This window comes from Balaenoptera ricei, chromosome X (genome assembly GCF_028023285.1).
Source record: "Balaenoptera ricei isolate mBalRic1 chromosome X, mBalRic1.hap2, whole genome shotgun sequence".
Classification (NCBI taxonomy): Eukaryota; Metazoa; Chordata; class Mammalia; order Artiodactyla; family Balaenopteridae; genus Balaenoptera; species Balaenoptera ricei.
Window position 1 is genome coordinate 118,849,894 of NC_082660.1, and position 20,633 is coordinate 118,870,526.

Genomic DNA, 20,633 nt, shown 5'->3' on the forward strand with positions numbered 1-20,633 from the left:
CTTTTCTTTGTGCTAGTAACCCATGAAAGACAACAAAAGAACCTCCACCCGTGAACTAAGGCAGTCTGCTCAACTGAATTGTGTCTGGAAAAAAAAAGGATAAAAGTTTGGACAATTAGTTGCCCGGGATGGGAAAACAACTTGATTGAAGGGAATGTTCTTTGATTCGAACTCCACTTTATTCTAATCATACATGCCAAACATACCATTTGACATATAAATAGTGAACCCTACGGCTCTCACTTGGGACAAACCCAATGCTTGCTCACAGCAGTCTACTCAGGAAAAAGAGTCTCTTCAATGTGTTAAATGTGGAACTAAAGGACAGGGCCCCTTTGCGTGCACGAGCCATTTTGAAATATTGCAGCTAGGCGCACGTGACCTTCCCTGGGGGGCTCCCACCATCCTCAAGAGGAGCGTCCCCTTCTTGGGTTGTGGACGAGGGGATTCCCTTTGCTTTCTTGCAATGATTTGCTTGGGCAGGCATCAAAGCAGCACTAATTGGAAACCACTGCAAGTAAAAAGCAACCTTTCATCCCCAGCTGCAGATCCTGAACTTTTCTCCTTTATCATTACGGATCTTATTTTTCTTAATATAAAATAATACAAGCTCATTATTTTTTAAAAAAATTAAAAACACAGAAAAGCCCATAAGCTATTTATCATTAGAATGATGCAGAATCATACTTATTTCTGCTGCAGAGAACCTTTCATGGTCTGACCCCAAGCTATAATTTTCTACATTCCAGAGACTAGCCCATACTTTTTCTCATACTGTTCCCTTTGCCTGGAATACCCTCTTTCCCCTCCTCCATCTGTTGAATTTCTACTCTTCCTTCAAGGCCCAGCTCAAGAGTTACCTTTTCGCAGGAGAGCTGCTAACCTTCCCATCTATGACGCTGCCACTCTTCTGTACATAGCTCTGTTTTGGCACTCACCCCTCAATGCATCAAAATTATTTGTGTGTCTGTCTCCCTCACTAGGTTAGGAGCTTCTCCTAGTCCTCAGAGCCTAATCCTTACACCAGCATAGACGGTGTTCACAAAAGTTGAAAGAAGTAGAGTCCTATTTAGGGCAGAATGACTTGCACCAGACCTGAAACTCGTCGATTCACTCAGGACATACTTTGTTTTGTTCAGAGGGTGGAAGGCAGCAGTCTGAGAGGGAGTGGGAGTAAGCATTGATTTTGGACCAGGGAGCTGAGATCAGCTTTTGTTCTTTTCTTTCTAGGTCATTTACTAGTGTCACCTAATCCACTGCCCCTTTAGACCAAGTCAGAGAGGAAAGGGAGGAGGGGGAGTGCAGGACAGGGAAGGCTGGAATACGTAGATGTACTTTCACAAGGGTGGAGGGACTGTGTGACTTTCTCACAGGTTAGCATCTGGGCCAGAAGCTTGGTGTGTAGATGCTGAATGGACTATATTCAACTACAGATTTTGTGTTCGGAAAAGGGAAAGATATTGCTCATGTCATAAAATATCAAACTTTATGGGCAATATGCAAATGACAAGGTACACATTATCATAGGGGAAGTGGTGAAAGAGACATTCAATAGGGCAAAGGAGGGAAAGCCTGACATCTGAGAGGAGCTGAAAGTATTAGAGTTGGAAAGGGCTGTGAAAATGTCATTTCTTTTATTCTGATTGTACTACTTATGCATCTTGTCCTACCCTCACTGTTTTAAATCTGATGACAGATATTTTCAATATTTGTATCTGAAAGGAATGCTGAGTCCCGTACTTAGGCCACCAGGTGAGTATCAAATCGCCTTTAAATTGATCTAAGCTATTTCTAAGATTAGTTGTCTGTTGCAAACTACCCAGTTGGGGGCAGACAAAACAAACAGATGACTTCTGAATGCTACCAAAGGAATCCTGCGTTTCTTTGTGTGTTTTTATTTTAATAAGGCAACGGGGCTTTTCAACTCATAATCAGATTCAGACAGCTTGCTCACAACCTCCACAGACTGAATGCTACAATAGGGTTCCTTTCTAATTATCATATTCTTAACCACAGAGGATGGAGCTGGAGCATGGGTGCGAGGGGTGCTGGAGGTACATATATTTTTTTGGACAGTGTGAAATCCTGTGCAGAACATACTGAGAAATGTATAGAGGTACTAACACTCTGCCACAGCAAGCCCTCTCAATAACATCAGATTGCAGGGGGCAGTGCATTTAGCAAGAGATCATCTTAATCCCCTATTTGCCACTCTCCCTAAGAGGGTTTACAATGCTATTTGACAGAGTTAAATGAAATCAGACACTCTCCTGTTGTTTTATTTTCTTATTCTGCCAGAGAATTCAGAAGGAAGGGCTTCATCTCAGTTTTGCTTCAGTGTGCAAAAAAGATGAGAAACACCATGGGGTGGGCTCACGTTCCCAACACCCAAAGGAGCCCTGCCTGACTACCACTTACTTAAGTCTATGGGCTTTTGCAATTTTTCTTACTATCCTTTTTTTTCTTTGGGGGTTAGCAACAAATTCAAAAACGAATCTAAACAAAGTGTCAAATCTGGGTGCTTAGCCAAAAACTCATTTACCGATTTTTTTCTTTCCCTGGAGGAATCAACATCCATAGAGCCCTCCCTGGTAAGGCAAAAGGGAATAGGTCCCATAGAGCCCAAGATAGAAGCCATGGCAGCAGGACCTTAATAAACGAGCGTCCTATTTACTTATCAATGTGTCTAGGTTGACAGGGTGATCTCAAAATGCGACTGGAATACTGTGTTTATTTTGAAAAAGCTTTGCATGTGATTCTGTTACAAATTAATACACCATATCCTCAATGAAGCCTCCACTATACCTGGGCAGAGGCTCTCTCCTTCCCTGTAGGCTGCCTCTTTGCACTTACAAAACTGTTTTGAAATGATCGCTATTTAAGTCTATTTCCACATTAGACTGATTTGGAGAGCAGAGGCTGTGTCTTGATTTCCAGTGCACAGTATACATTCTGGCACATAATAGGTGTTTCCCAAATTTCTGCTGAGTTGAACAATATATAATATATATGTTATATATATATATAATAATGCTATATATATATAAATAATATTTTATTTATATTATACTATAAATGTAATATAATATATAAAACACTGTATTACTTACAATTTCTGTTTTATTTTATGTATTATTTATAAATAATTAATCTATAATATTATATAAATTCCTCACCTCAGTGCAATATGCAAGAGGTTTCCACTAGTTAAAGGTCAATAAGTGAGGTTAAGTCCTCAGGTGGTTTGGGCAAAGAGTGAAAGCAATGGAGAGCAATGGACAAAGGACAGACAGGGGGGCTAAAGAGGGCCTGGAGAAATGGCCTAATTTTGTCTTCCCAGAAAGACAAAAAATTTCCCAAAGAACCCCTATGCTATATGGAAATGGTTCTCAGAGTATTTTGGTGCCAGGACCCCTGTGGTGGTTTTAAATATGTCCAGGGACTTCCCTGGCAGTCCACTGGTTAAGACTCTGTGCTTCTACTGCAAGGGGCCCAGGTTCGATCCTTGTTTGGGGAACTAAGATCCCACATGCCGTGTGGCATGGCCAAAAGATAGCTAGATAAATAAATAAATAAATAAATAAATAAATAAATAAATAAATAAATAAAAATAAAAATAAAAATAAAAATAAAAATAAAAATAAATTAAAAAGTCAGCAAACTCTTTGAAACTGCTCCTTTCAAGAGGTGGAGCTTAATTTCCCTCCCCTTGAATGTGGACTAGAATTGGTGACTTGCTTCTAGCAAATCGAATATGTCAGAAGTGACAGTATGTCACTTCCAAGACTAGGTCGTGAAAGACATCTCAGCTTTCTCCTTGCTCTCTTCCATGGCTCACTTATTCTGGGGAAGCCAGCAGCCATGTTGTGAGGACACTCAGAAGGTCCGTGTGGTGAGAAACTGAGGCCTCCTTCAAACAACCAACCAGCACTAACTTGCTCCATGTGTAAATGAGCCACCATGCAAGGGGACCCTCCAGCCTCAGTCAACACTCAGCGGACCGCAGCTCCAGGTCACACCTTGACCAAAATTTCTTTGAGACTGAGGACCACCCAGCTAAGCCGCTCCCAAATTCCTGACAGAAACTGTGAGATAATAAATGTTTGTTGTTTTAAATAACTATGTTTTGTAGTAACTTGTTATATAGCACTAGATAACCAACACAACCCAAAGGGTCCCCCCCCGCCCCCGCCCAGGCCGTACAACTCGGCATGTAGGATCTTAGTTCCCCGACCAGGGATGGAACCCACGCCCCCTACAGTGGAAGCGTGGATTCTTAATCACTGGGCCGCCACGGAAGTCCCTTTTCTTTCTTTCTTTCTATTTTTTCTTTTCCAAAGGGTTCTTAAAATTTATTAAGGACCCCAAAGAGCTTTTGTTTACATGATATATATTTATTGATATCTACTGTTTTAGAAATTAAAACTCAGGAAAAATTTTTTTTAATTTATTATTAATTTTAAACTAACAATAATGAGTCTTTATATGTTAGCATAAATTACATTTTTATGAAAAAAGTGAGAAAAGCGGTAATGCTTTTGCATTTTTGCAAAATATCTTTACTGCCTGTCTTAATAGGAGTCAGCTAAATTCTCCCATTGGCTTCTGCATTTAATGTGTTGCCACATTTTATTTTGGTTGAAGTGTATGAATAAAAGCCAGCTTCACATAGATATGTAGTTAGTAAAAGGAGGATCTTACAGACCCTCTGAAAGGGTTTGGGACTCCCTGAGTTCTCAAATCACACTTCAAAACTGCTGCTACAGGGAAACTAGAAATTTATTAGGTTGGAAGTCACCAAAAGAAAATGTGACTTCCTGAAATGCGTCTTTGGAGGACTATCTCCCAAGTGGCCTTACTGCCCTCTCCCACTCTAAACTGTGTCATATATGCCTAAGAGTTACCGTTTCAAAATCTCCTGTGGTAAATGGACATGAAAGGAATAATTTAGCCCAAATATGAGACTATTACTTATTCCATCTCTTAATTTTGTGTCTCTAGGCCAATCTCTCCCAATCCTCTCAAAGTCATCATGAGGCAGAACTCATGTCTAGCTATTCTTAAGCCAGTGGCAGGGCTGGCTACCTGTGCAGTCCTTTTGGGGAAATCAATTCTCCCAGATTTGTGTTGAGCTTCCCAATCCAATTTCCACCCCTTATTTGTAACCATGAAACTAGAATAGGGAAGGAGGGAATCTGGATAGGGGGAGGAGGAATGAAGAGAATAAGCAACAAACTTTAATTTGGTCCCTTGACCGCTGTCTTAAGGAATAGAAACCAAATCCTTCATTTTATCATTCTTAAAGAGTGTGTACTACTTTATTTTAAATAGATAACTAACAAGGACCTACTGTATAGCACAGGGAACTTGGCTCAATATTCTGTAATAACCTAAATGGGAAAAGAATTTGAAAAAGAATGGATACCTGTATGGGTATAACTGAATCGCTTTGCTGTACCCCAGTAACTAACACATCATTGTTAATCAACTATACTCCAATATAAAATTAAAAAAAAATTTTTAAAGAGTGTGTAGAGTGTGAAGTGTGTGTGTATACACATGAGAGTGTCTTGCCAGTTTCTCTTTGGTGAACTCACCCCTGACTCACTGTTTGTGGAAAGCCACAAACCAAGCCATGGAATTGTGAGACCAGATCATAAACAGAAAAGGTTTTGTTTAATCAATAAAGATCTTGAATAGAGAAGTCTATTCCACCCTGTGTTGCTGTACTGGATATTTACATATGGTCAATTTACATTTAAATATGGCTTGGATATAATACAATATCTTTTATCTTTAACATTAACAGATGATAGATTTAATTAATCAAACACTCTACTCAGAAGAACTAAATAACATGTATTTAAGAAGCTTCCCTCCAATGGTTTTTGACCTTAAAGCACAATTGCTAATTGTACGCTGAAGTAGAGAAAAAAAAAATCTCTCACCTTCTTCGGCTGGATAAGGTTTCTTCATGTTCTACATGAGCAACTTTTAATACCTTCTTGTCAATAAACAAATCTTCAGGATAATAAGCAGATCTATACTGACGTTGTTGAGAATGGGCACATAACTTGCCAATCTGAAAAAAGAAATGCAATATAATTATATGATACTTTCACAGACATGATAGTAGAAACAAATTCTGAAACGCACTTCAATTTCTTCCCCAATTTCTTTTTAAAGAGCAGAACGAAGCTATTACAGGAGTCAAAAAAGGTGATAATGCTTTTAGGGCAAAGAACCATCTGTGGAAAAGAAGGTTGAAGACTGTGGTAGGGGGCACTTTGAGCACAGTCTATTCAGAGACTTCCTAAGATGAAAATGCTTTTTCTCTATAGTGAAGTACACATTTGAGAGGACCCTCTACACAGGACTTATGCTACTGATACCTTTCAATGGCACTTGATATTTATCCCTATGAAGTTCACAAATGGGAACTGCAAAGTTTAGGAAAGTCTGGTGCAGGAAGTGAGGGGTGTGTGAGAGATGTGTAGAGTAGTCTGCTAATAGAAGAGCGACCTCCTGCGCACAAAGTGCTCCTGATTCTTCTGAGCATTTTGTTAGCTCTTCTTTTAATGATATAAGTTTCAGGTGTACAGCATTATAATTTAAAGCTTAGCTCTTTTATACTCATATAGTAATGATAACAGTGGCATCAGCTTTCTAACTTTTCTCAATTCTAAATGATTCATTTGGTTAAATTACTTGTAGATTTGCTATTTTTTTCACTTTTGGTCAAAAGCCTGAATGAACTTCTGTATAAATAAGTATGAATATTAACATATGTCTCCCCTGTGCCAGACACTATGCTGCATTTCTTTGTGTGTTATTTTACTAAGGTAAAGGGCTTTTCAATTCATAATCAGATTCAGACAGTCCCATTTTATAGCTGAGGAAATTGAGGCTCAGAGGAGTTAAGTGACTTGCCTAAGACAAATAGGCAGTGGATTCACTGTCTGACTCTGAACCCATTTGTCTGACTTCAAAGCTAATGCAATATCACCTTCTGAGAAGATGATGCTTTATTTTCAGTTGCTTACATTCTACATTTTTGGGGAAAAGAAAAAGAATTCCCAGTTCTCAAAAACATAGCCAACACAGCCAAGGTGAAAATATAGATTGTATACTTTAGGAAAAATACTAGAAATACCTTGTGAAAACAAGGGTTATATCTTTGTCACTTCTGTACCTCCATGGAATTCACACTGGATTTTGTACACTTAGGCCCTTAGTAAAGACAAATTAATTGAAGTGAACTGAAGGAAAATCCTCGTGTCCAATCTGGCACACCATTCCACTGATAGGCCATGGGCTCTGAGTTGTAATCCCAGCTTTTGGATTCCTGAAGATAGCCCTGAAATAGTCTCTAAGTTATGTATCGCTTTATAAAAGCATAAATGGCACTTGGTTTGTATAGCTTTGCAAAGTTATCCATATATAAATAAATTTTTGAATTAGAAAAGAATCTAGAATCAGCAGTAGCATCACCTTTTATGAAAGACAGCAGCTATAGTATGATAGTCAGACTACTTCTTCTGAAGAGTTTATCTTAATGGGAATGAAACAAAAGTTGCAGACACTTTAAAATATTCCATTTGGTTTTGGAATGTATGATACTGAATTTTTCAGATGTGTTTATGTAACGCTATTTGACTTGGGCTAATATTAACTTCAAATGAAGAATCTGCAATCTCTGAATTTGCCCTACTTGGTAGCAGTCTGGTAGGGTAACTTTAGGTAGGGGACTTGCCCGGCTGTACTGCGGAGTTAACTTCCAATCACTTCCAAAGCACATAATGCAGCTACAAATAACTGAGGGTAGCCTGTACATCATAAAATTATGTCCATAGACACATATGTGTTTCTTTATTAAACTGCAGGTGAGCGTTCATGGAACAAAACCTTGATTTTTCCTTCCATAAATATCTATTTGTGACTCTGTGAACATACATCAATGTGAGAGTCTATTTCACCAGGATCAAAGTATCCTTTTTTTTTTAAAATTTATTTTTATATTTTTATTCTTGGCTGTGTTGGGTCTTCGTTTCTGTGCGAGGGCTTTCTCCAGTTGCGGCAAGCGGGGGCCACTCTTCATCGCGGTGCGCGGGTCTCTTCATTATCGCGGCCTCTCTTTTTGTGGAGCACAGGCTCCAGACGCGCAGGTTCAGTAGTTGTGGCTCACGGGCCTGGTTGCTCCGCGGCATGTGGGATCTTCCCAGACCAGGGCTTGAACCCGTGTTCCCTGCAGTGGCAGGCAGATTCTCAACCACTGTGCCACCAGGGAAGCCCGATCAAAGTATTCTTAATCAGCACATTCGGGAGCACAGGACACATTCTCTTGACTGACACCTGTTCCAAATCCAGCACCAAAATCAAAATCTTTCACACATCTTTCACAGTAACTTGCCTACTTGCAACCCACAGCTGTGAAATCTCCCTCCCCATTGAAAGACCGCCCCTTGTATCAGTGAATACTAACTGGAACCCAGCAAGAGTTTAGTTTTTAGCCCCTCCCAATCTACAGGAAAGGGCTGCAGCTGAGGCAAAAGTAGGAAGAAGGTTAAGAACAAATGAGAATGTAGCCAGCCTGCAGTCTGACCCTTCTTCCCAAGCCACCCAATGTGGCATTATCAAGCCGACTTCCCAAGGCTCTGTGTGGGATAAGGGGCAAACAATGGTATCCTGCCAACACCCCCATCTGAAATCTGCCACGTCTTATCAGACAGCCTGTATTTTCTTCCACAAATCTACCATGAAGCAAATTCTTCTCATATACAAAGTATTTGTCAAATGTAGACACCCCCTTTGGGCCCTTCTCTCCACATCTTTTACCTCCACACTGTGTGAGCTGTAGGTGAATATTATGAGCTTATTTTGAGAAGTGGACACAAAAAGAAAACATAATTTACAAAGAGGTGAGGTATTAACATTAAAGAGGTCCTTTCAGCTTTATACTTGGGGAACATGAGGCTATGCTGGGAGACCTGGGTCTTATTCTACAGCTGTACTTGCTAAAGAAGCCAGCCTCCCAAGTGGCATTTGAGAAATCAGTATCCTGCCCAGGAGTTTTAGGCTCTTAAATAAAAAGTGCAATCCAATTTCCTTTCACTGACTAATGTACCTAGTCAAGGATACCACTATCTTTAAATTTAGTTAGCTGGACTGAATTTATTGGACAGAAAGGTGTCTCTATCAATAGACCTGGAATGTAAAACCTTTTTGTTTTCCGTGAACTGTGATTCCTAATGGTGCCTTTATATATGTGCCAGGGCTTTCCTGGTTGAGAATCTGCCTGCCAATGCAGGAGACACGGGTTCGAGCCCTGGTCTGGGAAGATCCCACATGCCGCGGAGCAACTAGGCCCGTGAGCCACAATTACCGAGCCTGCGCGACTGGAGCCTGTGCTCCGCAACAAGAGAGGCCGCGATAGTGAGAGGCCCGCGCACCGCGATGAAGAGTGGCTCCCGCTTGCCACAACTAGAGAAAGCCCTCACACAGAAACGAAGACCCAACACAGCCATAAATAAATAAATAAATAAATATGTGCCAGAACCTGCGGCAGGGAAAGCAACAGTGCTCTGAAGTGTTATAAGACCTTGAAGTGTTATAAGAAGGCAGGGCCTCTGACCACATCCAGGTCAGCAGGTCATTCTAGTAACCCTAGCACCATTCTTCTCTAAGCAGGGTCCAGGAGCACTGGCTTTATACATACATGATGAAAATACACTGCTGGGCCCAGCAAGGTATTTGTAAGTAGGTGCCTGGTAGACTGGACATCAGGAAGTGCAGCCTACAACCCCACTTCTACCTCTCACTCAGAGAAGGACTTCCTTTTGACCTGCTCCCACAGCTTCACTCCACTCTAGTCTCAAACAAAAGAGGAAGATATGGTATTTGAAGTGCCATATTTTATTCTGGGCTCCTTTGAAAAAGGGAGGGAGGAATTACTTTGCAAGTAGAGTATGTTACCAAAGATTCTGAAACCATGCCAAGCATGTGGATTTGATGCAATTCACGCATGCACCCCATAATTGACATGTCAAGAAAGGCAGATACTCCACTGGTTACATTCATCCTCGGGCCCCCATTCACTGTTGGTTCTAGGAACTCTCAGGTGACAAAAACTCAGACTTGATCTTTCCCTGCGGATGGCTGAGCAGAGAAAGAGAGCCTATGTTGTAAGCTTCTCATCAACACCAATACCTCACTCCAGGCTAATGGTTCACAGAAAACTTCTATATCCATTCTCCATTCTATCCAGTGAGTCCTACAACAACCCTCTGAGGCATACAGTGAAGGTATTATTGACCCCATTTTAGAGATAAGGAAAGAGGCTCACAGAGGTTAAGGAACTGAAAAAAAGTCAATTGCCTAGGAAAGGGCAGAGCTGGGACTCGAACCCAGACCTGTCTGACTTTAAAACCTATGTTTTTCTTTTTGCTTTTTCCCCCTATACCATGGATTTCTGTTAAGAGGATAGACTCTGGGGTTCCCAGTATTGGGTGTGGCCCAGTTCTGTGGTCCTGTGGACATCCCATCCATAATTGGAGAAAGATAATGATTATGAAGACTGTAAAACTGTACTTCAAAGAAGGGCTAGTTATTAAAGATAAACAGAAAACTGGCATCCAATTTTAACCTAAGTTTCAGGCAGTATTACTTGTGGAATGATGTAAACTCTTGGACCTGCCAGGCAAGAGCGATTTCATAACCATACTAAAGCACTGGATGTCAACTTCTGTGGGATGTGGGAAAGGTGGTTCTCAAGTAGGCCCGGGCTGTTGCCTGCAGGATATCCCTGGACCCAGCCTCCTGAAGTCAGATTCTTGGATTGGCTACAAAATCTTCTGTAATTTCTACAATTTAACCCAGGGCTCATCTGATGTCTGGCCTGAGTATATTCTCTATAGTTTCCCCCCAAAAGGAGATTCCAGGTTGATCCTATGCCTACAAAAATAAAACGGGTTTAAGCTTTTAGCCATAAGAGCCAAAAAGATTAGAAAATGGGGGGAGGTGGTGCAACTACATTAAAGAGTATCTCTGACTCTCTCCTACTCTTAACTAGCCCTAAAAGATCTACTCTGCTCTCAATTTAAAAATCAGATGTACGACTTTACATTCTCCTTCTCAAGAAGTAGATAAGAGGGGTGTGTGTGTGTATGTGAGTCTGTGTGTTCTAACTTATATGGCCCATAATAGAAGGAAGAGTAGGAGGGAGGGGGAAGAAGAGGAGGAAGGAGAGGAAGAAGCAGAAGTGGAGAGAGAGAAGTTCCCATCACTAAGTCTGTGGCAGGAGAAGACCCAGGGACACATCAGTCTGCCCTCAGAAACCTGACAGCTTTTGACAGGGAAGATGGATGTCGCACTGAATTGTACTCAGGGAGCAGTACAACTCGTTCCCTCTCAAGAGCTGTACCTGAGGCCACCAAGACTTGAGGACCTCTAGAGGACCTTTTCAGTTTTATTTAACTATACAATAACTATTCTGCTAGAATCCGGCTGATGACTGTGGTACCAAGGAGTGCTTTTCTGAGAACTGTTGCTAAATAACTGGTAAAAATTTAGTCTTTGATCGCCAATGGATTCATCAGAACCCTGAAGAATTAAAAATAAAACTTCCAGCTCCTATAGACAAGTGAAACTAGACTAAGCATGAAAGAACGTAGACCTTATCACCTAGATTCCATCTTATTTTTCCCGGGGACCCCAGTGGACTTTGACGGAGACACTGTGGGTGTGCTCTAAAAGAAAAGAGAGACACAGGATTATTAAGGATTGCACAATTGGATGACGGTAGAATACTACGGATTTTCCTCTTTCTCACTGCCCTTGGCTCAGCAGAGGGTAACTGGAACACCATAATGACATCTACTGTTGTACCATCTTCCTCTGGACTATGACACACAAGAGAAAGGAAGGACCTTCAAGATGGCGGAGGAGTAAGACATGGAGATCACCATTCTCCCCACAAATACATCAAAAATACATCTACATGTGGAACAACTCCTACAGAACACCTACTGAACGTTGGCAGAAGACCTCAGACTTCCCAAAAGGCAAGAAACTCCCCACGTACCTGGCCATGAGGCTGACAGGGTCTTGGTGCTCCGGCCGGGTGTCAGGCCTGAGCCTCTGAGGTGGGAGAGCCAAGTTCAGGACACTGGCCCACCAGAGACCTCCCAGCCCCATGTAATATCAATCGGCGAGAGCTCTCCCAGAGATGTCTGTCTCAACGCTAAGACCCAGCTCCACTCAATGACCAGTAAGCTCCAGTGCTGGACACCCCATGCCAAACAACTAGCAAGAAAGGAACACAACCCCACCCATTAGCAGAGAGGCTGCTTAACATCATACTAAGTTCACAGACACGCCAAAACACACCACTGGACTCAGTCCTGCCCACCAGAAAGACGAGATCCAGCCTGATCTACCAGAACACAGGCACCAGTCCCTTCCACCAGGAAGCCTATGCAACCCACTGAACCAACCTTAGCCACTGGGGACAGACACCAAAAACAATGGGAACTACAAACCTTCAGCCTGCGAAAAGGAGACCTCAAACACAGTAAGTTTAGCAAAATGAGAAGACAGAGAAATACGCAGCAGATGAAGGAGCAAGGCAAAAACCCACCAGACCAAACAAATGAAGAGGAAATAGCCAGTCTACCTGAAAAAGAATTCAGAATAATGACAGTAAAGATGATCCAAAATCCTGGAAATAGAATGGAGAAAATACAAGAAACATTTAACAAGGACCTAGAAGAACTAAAGAGCAAACAAACAATGATGAACAACACAGTAAATGAACTTAAAAATTCTCTAGAAGGAATCAATAGAAGAATAACTGATGCAGAAGAAGAGATAAGTGACCTCGAAGATAAAATAGTGGAAATAACTACCACAGGGCAGAATAAAGAAAAAAGAATGAAAAGAATTGAGGACAGTCTCAGAGACCTCTGGGACAACATTAAATGCACCAACATTGGAATTATAGGGATCCCAGAAGAAGAAGAGGAAAAGAAAGGGACTGAGAAAATATTTGAAGAGATTATAGTTGAAAACTTCCCTAATAGGGGAAAGGAAATAGTCAATCAAGTCCAGGAAGCACAGAGAGTCCCATACAGGGTAAATCCAAGGAGAAACATGCCAAGACACATATTAATCAAACTATCAAAAATTAAACACAAAGAAAAAATATTAAAAGCAGCAAGGGAAAAACAACACATAACATACAAGGGAATCCCCATAAGGTTAACAGCTGATCTTGCAGCAGAAACTCTGCAAGCCAGAAGGGACTGGCAGGAAATATTTAAAGTGATGAAAGGGAAAAACCTACAAACAAGATTACTCTACCCACAAGGATCTCTATCAGATTTGACGGAGAAATTAAAACCTTTACAGACAAGCAAAAGCTAAGAGAATTCAGCACCACCAAACCAGCTTTACAACAAATGCTAAAGGAACTTCTCTAGGCAGGAAACACAAGAGAAGGAAAAGACCTACAATAACAAACCCAAAACATTTAAGAAAATGGTAATAGGAACATATATACTGATAATTACCTTAAATGTAAAAGGAGTCAATGCTCCAACCAAAAGATACAGACTGGCTGAATGGATACAAAAACAAGACCTGTATATATGCTCTCTACAAGAGACCCACTTCAGACCTAGGGACACATACAGACTGAAAGTGAGGGGATGGAAAAAGATATTCCATGCAAATGGAAATCAAAAGAAAGCTGGAGTAGCAACTCTCATATCACAAAAAATAGACTTTAAAATAAAGAATATTACAAGAGACAAAGAAGGACACTACATAATGATCAAGGGATCGAGCCAAGAAGAAGATATAACAATTGTAAATATTTATGCACCCAACATAGGAGCACCTCAACACATAAGGCAAATACTAACAGCCATAAAACGAGAAATCGACAGTAACACAATCATAGTAGGGGACTTTAACACCCCACTTTCACCAATGGACAGATCATCCAAAATGAAAATAAATAAGGAAACACAAGCTTTAAATGACACATTACACAAGATGGACTTAATTGATATTTATAGGCTATTTCATCCAAAAACAACAGAATACACTTTCTTCTCCAGTGCTCATGGAACATTCTCCAGGATGGATCATATCTTGGATCACAAATCAAGCCTTGGTAACTTTAAGAAAACTGAAATCGTATCAAGTATCTTTTCTGACCACAATGTTATGAGACTAGATATCAATTACAAGGAAAAAAATCTGTAAAAAACATAAACACATGGAGGCTAAACAATATACTACTCAATAACCAAGAGATCACTGAAGAAATCAAAGAAGAAATCAAAAAAATACCTAGAAACAAATGACAATGAAAACACAATGACCCAAAACCTACAGGATGCAGCAGAAGCAGTTCTAAGAGGGAAGTTTATAGCAATACAATCCTACCTTAAGAAACAAGAAACATCTCAAATAAACAACCTAACCTTACACCTAAGGCAATTAGAGAAAGAAGAACAAAAAAACACCAAAGTTAGCAGAAGCAAAGAAATCATAAAGATCAGATCAGAAATAAATGAAAAAGAAATGAAGGAAACGATAGCAAAGATCAATAAAACTAAAAGCTGGTTCTTTGAGAAGATAAACAAAATTGATAAACCATTAGCCAGACTCATCAAGAAAAAAGGGAGAAGACTCAAATCAATAGAATTAGAAATGATAAAGGAGAAGTAACTGACACTGCAGAAAAACAAATGATCATGAGAGATTACTACAAGCAGCTATGTGCCAATAAAATGGACAACATGGAAGAAATGGACACATTCTTAGAATAGCACAACCTTCCTAGACTGAACCAGGAAGAAATAGAAAATATAAACAGACCAATCACAAGCACTGAAATTGAGACTGTAGTTGAAAATCTTCCAACAAACAAAAGCCCAGGTCAGATGGCTTCACAGGTGATTTCTATCAAACAATTAGAGAAGAGCTAACACCTATCCTGCTCAAACTCTTCCAACATATAGCAGAGGGAGGAACACTTCCAAACTCATTCTATGAGGCCACCATCACCCTGATACCAAAACCAGACAAAGATGTCACAAAGAAAGAAAACTACAGGCCAATATCACTGATGAACATAGATGCAAAAATCCTCAACAAAATACTAGCAACCAGAATCCAACAGCACATTAAAAGGATGGTACACCATGACCAAGTGGGGTTTATCCCAGGAATGCAAGAATTCTTCAGTATACGCAAATCAATCAACATGATAAACGATATTAACAAATTGAAGGAGAAAAACCATATGATCATCTCAATAAATGCAGAAAAAGCTTTCGACAATATTCAACACCCATTTATGATAAAAACCCTCCAGAAAGTAGGCATAGAGAGAACTTACCTCAACATAATAAAGGCCATATATGACAAAACCACAGCCAACATCGTTCTCAATGGTGGAAAACTGAAACCATTTCCTCTAAGATCAGGAACAAGACAAGGTTGCCCACTCTCACCACTATTATTCAACATAGTTTTGGAAGTTTTAGCCACAGCCATCAGAGAAGGAAAAGAAATAAAAGGAATCCAAATCGGAAAAGAAGAAGTAAAGCCGTCACTGTTTGCAGATGACATGATTTTATATAGAGAGAATCCTAAAGATGCTACCAGAAAACTACTGGAGCTAATCAATGAATATGGTAAAGTAACAGGAAACAAAATTAATGTACAGAAATCTCTTGCATTCCTATACACTAATGATGAAAAATCTGAAAGAGAAATTAGGGAAACACTCCCATTGACCACTGCAACAAAAAGAATAAAACACCTAGGAATACAGCTACCTAAGGAGACAGAAGACCTGTGTGCAGAAAACTATAAGACACTGATGAAAGAAATTAAAGACGATACAAACAGATGGAGAGATATACCATGTTCTTGGATTGGAAGAATCAACATTGTGAAAATGAATCTACTACCCACAGCAATCTACAGATTCAGTGCAATCCCTATCAAGCCACCAATGGCATTTTTCACAGAACTAGAACAAAAAATTTCACAATTTGTATGGAAACACAAAAGACCCCGAATAGCCAAAGCAATCTTGAGAAAGAAAAATGGAGCTGGAGGAATCAGGCTCCTGGCCATCAGCCTGTACTACAAAGCTACCGTAATCAAGACAGTATGGTACTGGCACAAAAACAGACATATAGATCAATGGAACAGGATAGAAAGCCCAGAGATAAACCCACGCATATATATGGTCACATTATTTTTGATAAAGGAGGCAAGAACATACAATGGAGAAAAGACAGCCTCATCAATAAGTGGTGCTGGGAAAACTGGACAGCTACATGTAAAAGAATGAAATTAGAACAATTCCTAACACCACACACAAAAATAAGCTCAAAATGGATTAAAGACCTAAATGTAAGGCCAGACACTATAAAACTCTTAGAGGAAAACATAGGCAGAACACTCTATGACATAAATCACAGCAAGATCCTTTTTGACCCACCTCCTAGAGAAATGGAAATAAAAACAAAAATAAACAAACGGGACCTAATGAAACTTAAAAGCTTTTGCACAGCAAAGGAAAAAGTAAACAAGACGAAAAGACAACCCTCAGAATGGGAGAAAATATTTGCAAATGAAGCAACTGACAAAGGATTAATCTCCAAAATATACAAGCAGCTCAATATCAAAAAAACGAACAACCCAATCTAAAAATGGGCAGAAGACTTAAATAGACATTTCTCCAAATAAGATATACAGATTGCCAACAAACACAGGAAAGGATGCCCACATCATTAATCATTAGAGAAATGCAAATCAAAACTACAATAGGTATCACCTCACACCGGTCAGAATGGCCATCATCAAAAAATCTACAAACAATAAATTCTGGAGAGAGTGTGGAAAAAAGAGAACCCTCTTGCACTGTTGGTGGGAATGTAAACTGATACAGCCACTGTGAAGAACAGTATGGAGGTTCCTCAAAAAACTAAAAATAGAACTACCGTATGACCCAGCAATCCCACTACTAGGCATATACCCTGAGAAAACCATAATTCAAAAAGAGTCATGGACCACAATGTTCATTGCAGCACTATTTACAATAGCCAGGACATAGAAGCAACCTAAGTGTCCATCAACAGATGAATGGATAAAGAAGATGTGGGGGCTTCCCTGGTGGCGCAGTGGTTGAGAGTCTGCCTGCCAGTGCAGGGGACACGGGTTTGAGCCCTGGTCTGGGAAGATCCCACATGCCGCTCCGCAAGAGGAGAGGCCGCGATAGTGGGAGGCCCGTGCACCGCGATGAAGAGTGGCCCCTGCTTGCCACAACTGGAGAAAGCCCTCGCACAGAAACGAAGACCCTACACAGCCATAAATAAATAAAAATTAAAAAAAAAAGAAGATGTGGCACATATATACAATGGAATATTACTCAGCCATAAAAAGAAACGAAATTGAATTATTTGTAGTGAGGTGGATGGACCTAGAGTCTTTCATACCGAGTGAAGTAAGTCAGAAAGAGAAAAACAAATACAGTATGTGAACACATATATATGGAATCTAAAAAAAAAAGAAATGGTTCTGATGAACCTAGGGGTGGGACGGGAATAAAGACGCAGACCTACTAGAGAATGGACTTGAGGACACGGGGAGGGGGAAGGGTAAGCTGGGATGAAGTGAGAGAGTGGCATGGACATATATACACTACCAAATGTAAAATCGATAGCTAGTGGGAAGCAGCCGCATAGCACAGGGAGATCAGCTCCGTGCTTTGTGACCACCTAGAGGGGTGGGATAGGGAGGGTGGGAGGGAGTGGCAAGATGGGGGGGGATATGGGGATATATGGTAAGTATAGCTGATTCACTTTGTTATACAGTAGAAACTAACACAACATTGTAAAGCAATTATACTCCAATAAAGATGTTAAAAAAATAAAGTTTTAAAACAAGAGATTTAAACATAATCTATCATGATATTCTTCTGTAAAAATACTTAATAGATAAAACAGATATGTTTGTATCTTAAGTCTTATTTTTAAAAATATATATGATTTTAAAAGTTCTGGTAAAGCTTTAAGTGCATTTGAAAACTTGAAATTATGCTACTTCAGAAATATTAATTTACTTTAAAAAAAATAAAAAAATAAAAATAAAACTTCCTCTATGGTTATGCAATTTAAATATCAAGTCTGACCCTGCGGTCCACTCTGGAGGAATATTACCTGTGGCATTTGTTTTAGGGTACCTTGGGGTTGGGGGTAGGGTAGGGTGGGCATGCCATACATTTCCAGTTAAAATAAAATAATGAACTTCAGTTCATTCTGTTAAATTTTCTATTGTATCATTGTTCAATTTCACTTAATTAAATCTTAAAAGCTTTAAAACAAAATATACATTGAAATTATGTGATATACAACATAAACTTTTAAATAGTAGCAACCATGCCCATTTAACAATTCTACAGGTATAATAAAAATGCTAATATATGTTAATGCTTAGTCTGTGGTTAATGTTTTGTCTTGTTAATTTCCCCAGGGCTTTTATTACTGATTTAAATCTGCCACACTACTCAACTGATTGCACTGCTTCCACAAACTGCACGGAAGTAGCTCCAATGAATACTGATTAACAGAAATGTACAAACATTTGGCTGGGCAAACCATTCTTATTATACGCTTGTAATAATTACATACGTTTTCGTACAATGAGATGGGCATGGCAGGCAGTTTCCACTCATTTATTCTCCAGAAAATATGCATATGAGCATTAACTTAATTTATAACCTTGTACTTCAGTAAGCACATCATTATTAATTAACTATTGATTGATCTGGATATAGAGCACAGAGGATAATGAACAGACCTGGTAACAATGTAAGCATTTTATCCCCCCAGAGATTTGCTGTGACTCATCATTAATTATTGACCATTAAAATAAAAGTTCACTAATAATCTGTAATGCATTCTGAACCAAGCTATTTTAAGGAATCAGGTGCCATTGTTTGAACATTCCATTCAAGTCAGCTCTTTTCAATAAATTGGAATTTTTTTAAAAAAGGAACTTGGGCTTCCCTGGTGGCGCAGTGGTTGAGAATCTGCCTGCCAATGCAGGGGACACGGGTTCGAGCCCTGGTCTGGGAAGATCCCACATGCCGCGGAGCAACTAGGCCCGTGAGCCACAATTACTGAGCCTGCGCGTCTGGAGCCTGTGCTCCGCAACAAGAGAGGCCGTGACAGTGAGAGGCCCGTGCACCGCGATGAAGAGTGGCCCCCACTTGCCGCAACTAGAGAAAGCCCTCGCACAGAAACGAAGACCCAACACAGCCATAAATAAATAAATAAATAAAATTTAAAAAAAAAAAAAAAAGGAACTAATGTCCTACAGATCAATCTGCTGTTAAGTTGAACTATAGCACTATATTATAGTGAAAAGAGCACACAAGTTGGAGTCAGGAGACCTTGGTTCCAGCCCCAGCTCATCCTCTTACCATTTCAATAACTCTAGATAAGTCTTTTAATCTCCTCCAAACTCAGCTTCCTCACCTGAAAACCGGAGACAGTAACAACTGCCGTACCTGGCAGAAGTGTGCGGATCAAATAAAATAATGGATGAAAGTGTAATGCCTCCCACATCCAGATAGAAATCTGACTCACTCATTCTGTAAGAGGGAACCACTTACCTTCTGCGGCCCACTTTGTGTGCTAGAGTCCTGGCTCAGCTGGTCAGGTACACAGCTAGCTATAAGTAATATTTGGAGGAGTTCTTTTAAAGGGGGACTTTGGGAAAACAGTGCAAGTATTTGGTGAGACTGTGTTCCCACTCTGAAAGGGAGCCATATTGAGTTTGCCCCCATTGTTCATGCATCACAGTCTGATCTGTCTTGCTCTGGGACACCTGGAATATCCCCTTCTGTTCTTCAGGGCTCTAGTTACTGATGGGTGGTACGTGATCTTTGCCAGTTACCCTGTGCCTCTAACCTGTTTGCTTGTGTCCGTGGAAATGAACGTTGTGGGGATGGGAGAAAGGTTTTAAAAAATCCTTTTGTGGAAGAGACTTGCATTTTACTAATGTAGAGCTGCCACAAGTGCATTCTGAGCAGAAAATAGAACCCTGCATGTGTGCCTAACGCTTTTTATGCAATACCAATCCCTTCTCAGCACCAGGAGCCCAGGACATTATTGCTTAATCACATATGACAAATATTGTGGAGGTTAAAAGAGATCTTCATGTAGGCAATAAACTCATTACTGAATTCAAACACCACTCCTTCAAATGTACGCATCTGCTTGTGTCCCTGTCCCAGTGAAAAGGAATCATCACCTTCTCAGTTGCGCAAACCGGGAGAAACTGAAGCGTTTCTGGTAAATTCTCCCTCTCCCTGACTTCTCTATGTCCAGCCACAAAGTCTTTTCTCTCTCTTATAAATAACTTTTAAACTTTTGTACTTTCCTCCATACTCAGGCTTAGGATACCATTAACTCTTAGAACAGTGCTTCTCAAACTTTAATATGTATACAAATCACCTGGCAACCTTACCCATCTAGATTCATACACAGTAGATCTGGGCTGAGGTGTGAGGTGAGTAGCAGGGCCCTAGGGCGGTGGTTCTCAAA

General features: G+C 40.2%; 1 protein-coding gene across 1 annotated transcript in view; it reads right to left on the reverse strand.

Annotated features, from left to right (window-relative positions):
* GPC3 (glypican 3) overlaps positions 1-20,633 on the reverse strand; it is a 425,362-nt gene that overhangs the window by 143,597 nt on the left and 261,132 nt on the right. The window contains exon 4 of the mRNA XM_059910058.1: positions 5,949-6,082. Within this exon, the coding sequence (XP_059766041.1) occupies positions 5,949-6,082 (134 nt within the window). The remainder of the gene's footprint in view (positions 1-5,948; positions 6,083-20,633) is intronic.